A 7,628-nucleotide genomic window follows, 5' to 3' on the forward strand; every position below is an offset into this window, starting at 1 on the left:
ACAAAAGTTGTGGGGAATGAGCTCAGCTTCAATTTCCAGGAGAGAAAAATGAGAAGGGACCATTATAACCGGAGATATTTCAAAAAAACTGAAATTTAGTCAGTTTTTGGGTCCTATCTCCAGTTCTAATTGTCCTATCTCATTTTTCTCTCATGGAAATTAAAGCCGAGCTCACTCCCCACATTTTTTGTCTTGGTCAAATTCATTTTTGACGGAAATTGACGGAGATAGTACCCAAAAACTGACTTTAATGACTGAGATCTTAATCTCAGCTTTTTGGAAATATCTCCGGTTCTAATGGTCCTTTCTCATTTTTCTCTCCTGGAGATTGAAGCTGAGCTCATACCCCGCAACTTTTGTCTCGGTCAAATTGATTTTTGACGGAAATTGACGCAGATGTGGCCAAAAAACCAAAATTTCCCAAATTCATTCAGAAATCCTGTGGTGAGGAGGGTCCTATGGACGTTGCGGACCAATGGGCCCCGTTTGTGAATTCAATTGGGGTCACTTAACATAAAGAAACGATCCCCGCCGGTTTTGGGGGTGAAAAATTTTTTCCTCGAAAAAAATTGAAGGTTTCCATTTTTTTCGATGAAAAAATTTTTCACCCCCAAAACCGGCGGGGATCGTTTCTTCATGTTAAATGACCCCAATCGAATTCACAAACGGGGCCCATTGGTCCCCAACGTCCATAGGACCCTCCTCTCCACAGGATTGCTGATTGAATTTGGGAAATTTTGGTTTTTTGGTCACATCTCCGTCAATTTTCGTCAAAAATCAATTTGACCAAGACAAAAGTTGTGGGGAATGAGCTCAGCTTTAATTTCCAGGAGAGAAAAATGAGAAAGGACGATTAGAACCGGAGATATTTCCAAAAAACTGAAATTTTAGTCAGTTTTTGAGTCCCATCTCCGTCAAAAATGAATTTGACCAAGACAAAAGTTGCGATTAAAAATCGCGACATTTGGATCTTAAAAATCGCGGCATTTGGTTCGTAGAATCAGAGCCGAATTTTTCTAGTGTACGTGAGGAGATGAGAAGGCGCGTGCGCAGCATGCGCTGCCGATCTCGTAAATGATAAAAAGGTACAAAAGATACGACACGTCCACGGACTAAAAACGAAGATAAAAGAATGATGAGAAAGGAGAGACGATCGCAGATGAATATAGTTGAGAGGGAGGAAATTGATCGGATATCGTTACTTTCAGCTTCTAGACTTTCATCTAATAAATTCCGCAGTGTTCCTCTCGTGCATGAATTTTTTGAAGTACGAATATTTATGCCACACTTTATTACCCACCAGTATGACAACATTATGATGCATAATCAGGTCTAAATAGACAAGTCAATACACAGATAAATAAATGAGTAATAGGGGTATTATCAAAAGAAAATAACTTCCCTATTCATGAAGCTAATGATCTAAAAAAAAAAACATGAGGAAAAAGGGTCTAAATTACACACATTTAAGCTCGTGTTTGTTGTTGATGGGTTTTGGTTTGTTCTTTTCGGTTGTTTTTGCCGCCTACCCCTGCAGTAGGTCGAGTACCACCGAACACTCCTGCTGGGCGAATAATCTCATTCATTTGAGAAAGGCGTAATTTCGCAACTAAAAAAATTCAATAGGTCATTTTGACGAGAATAATAAAAGTGCATTCAGCACCACGTCTTTAGTTTGGGACGTTTGGGATTTGAATAAAATAAATCAGCGGCATCGTTATGTTGGGAAAAATAACTCCAGAACATGGAATACAGTGGACTAAATTGGGAACTTGGATTATATTCACGTGGCCTCCGAACTCGAAAGCAACCCGACTTACAAAGATGAGTTTCCAAATTGGCTGGTGGATTTCGTTGTTTTTTACGATAATATCCCTTCCTTTTGGATTCGACACAGCATGGGCCCTACGTGAAAATACTCTGATGCTCGTTGAAATATTGTGTCTATACATTTGTCTCATCCAAGTTGTGGCGAAAATGGTCATCGCTAAACTTAATTATCACAAATTTCAGGTGAGCATTGGTAAACGGCAAAAAAATATTCAAATCCGAACGTGTTTTTGTGTATTTAGCCCTTGAAATTGTTGTTACGTTCAATTTACAGTATTTAATGGAAAAGATGGAGACATTCGTTAAGAATGCAAACCCCCACGAACGACAAGTACTGATAACTTGCGTGAAACGAATCGCTCCTTCTCATTTGAGCTATAATATGCTGTGTATTATTGCAGCTCTGCTATATGCATTGGCTCCTTTTGCAACGGGCCAGCCATTCCCCACTGTAACCCAGTTTCCCTTTCCCACGGATAAGCATCCTACTTACGATATGATTTTCTTTTTGCAAGCCATAAACGGCTTCCAATGTTGCGCCTCGAACTTTTTCGATTCTCAATTGAGTATTCTTCTTTGTTATGGCACAATCCAACTTGATATTCTCGCTGAAAAAATGAGAAACGTCAACAGTGTTGAAAAACTCAAAGAGTGTATTTCCACACATCAGGATATACTGCGGTAAATAGATTGTTTTCCATTTTCATCTGTTGACAACAGGAATCCTTACAATTCATGATTTACGTTATACATTTAAACAATTTCGTCTCTAAGGTACGTTGACGACACCATCAAAGCCGTACGGCCAGTGGTAATAACAACAGTCATAACGGCCACGATTAGCCTTGCATTCGCAGGAATCCTTATAATCGGAGTGAGCACATCCTCTGTGGATGATTTTTATTTGAGACTGATTGATTCTGTTTACCGTAGAATGGATCAATCGTTCACAAAATCGAGTTTGCGGGGATTATCTTAGCCTACTCCTGCGAACTTCTCTGCTTTGCGTGGGCTGCAGAAAGCTTGACAACAGCGGTAAGCTATTGTTACGGGTGAATCTATTCATTTCATTTCTACAGTCATCTCTTATCTTATGACTCAGTATGAACAAGTTGGGTGGGCGCTGTACAGCTCTACATGGATTCAGAATTCGAAGGAGTTCAAGAGAACTGCTATTTTCGTGATGCACAGGTGTCAAAAACCTCCGGCCATCCGATTCGGGGGACTCATGCCTAAATTATCTATGAGTTATTATGCATCGGTACGAGAAAATTTGTTATATGAATGAGAACCGACACTAGGGAGATCAGTGATTTGGCAGCGATGATTTTTTTTCGGTTTCAGTACATGTCAGCAACATATTCCTTCTTCAATGCAGTACGTGCCACGCTGAAGTAATTCGAGGACGAGTCATCGTTCATAATTCATGTGCTTAGCCTACACCTTATTAATATCTCCCGCTTTCTGCTGATATCTGTCTATATTTTCAATTCCATACTCGAAGAAAAGAAAAAAAATCGGCCATGTAATCCTCAATGGATGCAAAAACTGTAAAATTGTAAATATAATGATATAATAAGGTCGAAAAGCTGCAGCCATCATCAGATTTCGTTACTTCTACTGTAGGACATGAGTGGAGAAAAATGCGGATAACGGCAATGGAATTGAATGCACGTCAATTTAGAAGAATAACGCAAGTAGTTTTCAAGATATCTCTGAAAAAGAAGTGATTTCAATGTTCACCTACATCTCCTGAGGGTTCGGTATATGTTTGTATTTCTGTCATGTATGTCTGTGTCTCCGCTGGTATTTTGTACTTGACTATGTATTCTTCTAGACCTCAATGGGCACTAGTGCAAAGCGTTAATAAACTAATTTAATTGTGTTAAATTTTGATTGAGTGTTTGTGTTTTTCATGCCCATCGAATGAAACGCGCTTCAAAAAAATGAAGCGCAAGTGCAAAATTAAAGGTGCTTCAGGCCCCTAAATGAGGTATTTTTACTTCTTCGGTTGTGATTCAGATAATAAATGTTTCAACGAATGAATATATTCGAGTTCAATACAGGGTCTTTAATGCATACTTTATAATGTGCGTACGGAGAATCATTTGAACTAGATTTGTTTCGATTTTTCTATCAAAAAAAGAACAACGTATCATCTTTCCGATTGGTATTAAAATATTCAAAGCTATTGGTTTCCAACCGCCTCTAATTTTTTATTCATATGTGCTTTTATTAATTATGAGTATTATTTACCTGTCGACTCCGAAACACTTTCGAAGCTACAGAAACGTCGAAAATAAAAAAAAACAGGGGGAGACGCAGGAAATGACTCAAATGCGTAGTTCGATAGTTCGGATGCAGTTGTTTTCGTGCTAATCGAATGAACCTGACAGTGACGAGACGCGTACTAGTGCTCTCGATATAATAATAACTCTGTTGAATTTACGATGAACCAAATTCCAAATGCACGGGGGAAGACTCCATTCAGGAGATTATGACGCGAAAACGAATCCGTAGCAAAGCGGTTGACTACCACCAGTTTTCAATGAATATCTCAAAATCTAAGGGAGATAGCCAAATTTTTGTTAGGACCTTTTTTGTAGCACTTAATTCGCTCTACAAGAAAGGTCATGACGAAAATTTCGCTATCTCCCTTAGATTCGGAGATGTTGCTCGAAATCTCAGCTAAGGGCTAAATCGACGTAAACCGTTTCGCTACTGGAATATTTGTTCGTTCGCAATGAATTTTTCTATTTCCGCTCCACGATAAATTCGAAGAATGTTAACATTCTCGAAGAAGCATTCCACTGCCATCGGCTGGAGAATCCTCGCTATTTCTAGAAAATTGTAAATTTCGTTTTTAAATTTTCTCGAAATTTGTCGAAAAAAACGCATTCTCACCACGCGGATGTGAATTATCGCTTGCAATTTTGGATTGTGTCCAATGAAAATAGAAAATATGGGCAACACGTCGAGCCTTTGATCACAGCAATTGTTTATCGTCAATCACGTTTGAGTGGAAATTCAGAAATCAATAGCGAGCTTGTGAAACTAACCGAAAATTTCCCCGAGAAACAAATTCGCATATCTCCTGATCAAAGAATCCGATTTCGCTGAGTCAAATCTCATTTTTAAGACGAAAAAAATATCTTGAGAACGAAAAAAAAATCGGGAAATTTCACTTTGCCGTTCGCAAGTTATTGACGATCAAAGCTGGTCCGTTTCGAAGATGAAAAAGAAAAAATTTAATATTCGCAAAAAGCAGAGGAACAACATTTCACATTCCAACGAAAAAAAAAGAATTCCTCATGAGCCTTAATATAACTTCTTCGAGTGTTCCACGTCTCGAACGTTTCAATATCAACAAGTATTTTCGAATGCGTGGGCGTCGGCAAATCCGTCCAATCCTAGATGAAAGCTGAAAAGCCGTTCCAACGATGTTATTGAATGAATGGGTGGGAGAACGTCTCGTCGTTCCTGGAAGAATTTTGGAAGTTCAACGAGTCCTTCGCGGTTAGTTGAGTCGAAAGCTCGGGCGTCAAGTGGCCATCAACTCCCGCAAGCCCGAAAGTTCAATAGTGCCTATCGATAATTTGATTCAGAATAATTCGCACAAATGATTGCGAAGGCAGCGCACGAGACCCAGAATCTCCTCACGACTTATCTGATCCTGTTGGTCCTGTTGATATGCCTGTGGGCGCTCTATTCAGGGATTTATTAATCTGAGGGAGAGGAATGACGGTGGACTAATGACAATGAAGAATTTTTCATGACGATGGTGAGTCTTGGATTATTTTTCACAATTTTTTTTGCGAATTTACGGAGAATTCGCGAAAAATGACTTTTCTTCATCTCTATTATACTCGAGAAAATGATGAAAGGTCAAGTTCTTAAGGGTCTAATGGGAGAGCCGAGTGGAGTGATCATTTGGCACTCTTGACCCCTTCGCCTGTCTCTCCCATTTGACCCTCAAAAAATTTTGACTCTTCTAATCACTTCGCTCGTCTCTCCCCTTTGACCATCCCAACCCACCTGTCTCTCCCGTTTCACCCTCATAACCCCTCCGCCTGTCTCTCCCATTTGACCTTTAAGCAAGTTTCATCACTTCGTTCATGTCTCTCGTTTGACCTTCTTGACCCCTCTGCCTCTCTCCCATTTGACCCTCACGAAATTTTGGTTCTTCTGATCACTTCGATCATCTCTCCCATTTAACCCTCCTCGTTCCTCGCGTGTCTCTCCCATTTGACCTTCAATAAAGTTTGACCACTTCGTTCATCTCTCTCATTTGACCCTCTTCACCTTTCCGCCTGTCTCTCCCATTTGACCCTCAATAGAGTTTGATCACTTCGTTCATCTCTCCCGTTTGACACTTCGTCTCTCTCTCCCATTTGACCCTTCCCACCCCTTCGCCGGTCTCTCCCATTTGACCCTCAGTAAAGTTTGACCACTTCGTTCAACTCTCCCGTTTGACCCTCCTCACCTTTCCCCCTGTCTCTCTCCCATTTGACCCTCAATAGTTTGATCACTTCGTTCATCTCTCCCGTTTGACACTTCGTCTCTCTTCCATTTGACCCTTCTCACCCCTTCGCCGGTCTCTCCCATTTGACCCTCAGTAAACTTTGACCACTTCGTTCATCTCTCCCGCTTGACCCGCTTGACCCCTCCTTCTGTCTCTCCCATTTGACCTTCAAACAACGAAATTCCCTCCCGCTCATCCATAAATATTCTCTTTTTACTCTAATCGTTATTTTCTGCTCGCACTCGTCTAAAATCACAATTTATCAATTCCAAATGTGTTTTCATGTGCATCCGGTGATTAATAATGTTCGATAAATATTCCAGGGGTATAATGCAAGGCAACAACGACCTCCGTGTGCCGCTGCAATTATTCGTATGTCCATGGCGACTCCACGAGGACCAATGCAACATCCAGACACTAGTATTTGCATAAAAAAACTCCGGAATTGTCGGAAATGAATGGTTTTATCTGTTGTTATTTTTATTTCCTCACACCCCGAGTCAATGTGGGCTTGGATCACTTGTGCGCGTGTTTACGGATTTAGGTTGTTCTATGGAGTCAAGGGAAAACGCTTACGCAATTTTTAATGTTACGTGTTGAATATTGAAGATGAAAGAAATGTTGATGTTGTGATGACGTTTGGCGGAGGTTTGTTATGAGTTTATCAATGAGTAAACTGGAATGAGTCTCTATTTACATCAATTATTTCTTGTTTTCATCACCCAAAATCAAAATAAAAAGTAAACAATTAAATGATAATTTGGGTTTAGACCTGAGTTTTTGAAAATGTTCAGATTCTCATATTTTCGGAAACTGTTTTCATTTTTTTTTTTATAAAAAAATCTTTATTAAAAATTCATTCATTTTCCGAAAATTTTTATTTCAGTCATTTTTTGTGGTCCCGGGACAAAAAACATTTTAAAATAATCTCCGAGATTTACGTGATATCGAAATTCACAAATTTTTCGTCACGAATGGGTGAGAGAATCGAAAATAGCCAGGATGGTCTCCAGTTGACGTTGGGTGGGCCACTATGGGCGCGAGATAGCGGATATTTGGGGGGTTTAGAGTAATCCAAAAATAGAGGCCTGAAATTTCGGTGATGAACCACCTGGACAGTATCGCAGGCGTCAGGGTGTGGCTAACGATTTTGTTTTCTCTCAAGTCGATCGATCATTCATCATGTTATTCCGCAAAGGCTCTCCATGTCATGTTTATGTCTAATACATTCAAATTTATTCCTGGGATTGGGTGAGGGCGGGGGGGGGGGGGGGGG

At 40.0% G+C, this 7,628-nt stretch overlaps 1 protein-coding gene and 1 long non-coding RNA gene across 2 annotated transcripts; both read left to right on the plus strand.

Moving 5' to 3' along the window:
- Window positions 1-1,719: 1,719 nt before the first annotated feature.
- LOC114841500 lies at window positions 1,720-3,228 on the plus strand. The gene is made up of 6 exons (XM_029126512.1): window positions 1,720-2,013; window positions 2,105-2,511; window positions 2,605-2,704; window positions 2,764-2,865; window positions 2,933-3,091; window positions 3,175-3,228. The coding sequence occupies exons 1-6, from the start codon at window positions 1,720-1,722 to the stop codon at window positions 3,226-3,228; spliced, it is 1,116 nt and encodes a 371-aa protein (XP_028982345.1).
- Window positions 3,229-5,305: 2,077 nt separating this feature from the next.
- Window positions 5,306-7,048, plus strand: LOC107043629. The gene is made up of 2 exons (XR_001461261.2): window positions 5,306-5,611; window positions 6,676-7,048. It is a non-coding gene; the product is annotated as an uncharacterized LOC107043629 (long non-coding RNA).
- The last annotated feature ends 580 nt before the right edge of the window (window positions 7,049-7,628 follow it).

This window comes from Diachasma alloeum, unplaced genomic scaffold, assembly GCF_001412515.2.
Source record: "Diachasma alloeum isolate Michigan unplaced genomic scaffold, Dall2.0 Dall_scaffold_00608, whole genome shotgun sequence".
Lineage (NCBI taxonomy): Eukaryota > Metazoa > Arthropoda > Insecta > Hymenoptera > Braconidae > Diachasma > Diachasma alloeum.

What these genes read in the sequence shown, in the direction of transcription:
- LOC114841500 (XM_029126512.1), top strand. Translation starts at nt 1,720, where the DNA reads ATGTTGGGAAAAATAACTCCAGAACATGGAATACAGTGGACTAAATTG. An exon ending in ACACATCAGGATATACTGCG is followed by an intron (nt 2,512 to 2,604) that starts GTAAATAGATTG and finishes TTCGTCTCTAAG; the next exon opens with GTACGTTGACGACACCATCA. An exon ending in CAGAAAGCTTGACAACAGCG is followed by an intron (nt 2,866 to 2,932) that starts GTAAGCTATTGT and finishes CTTATGACTCAG; the next exon opens with TATGAACAAGTTGGGTGGGC.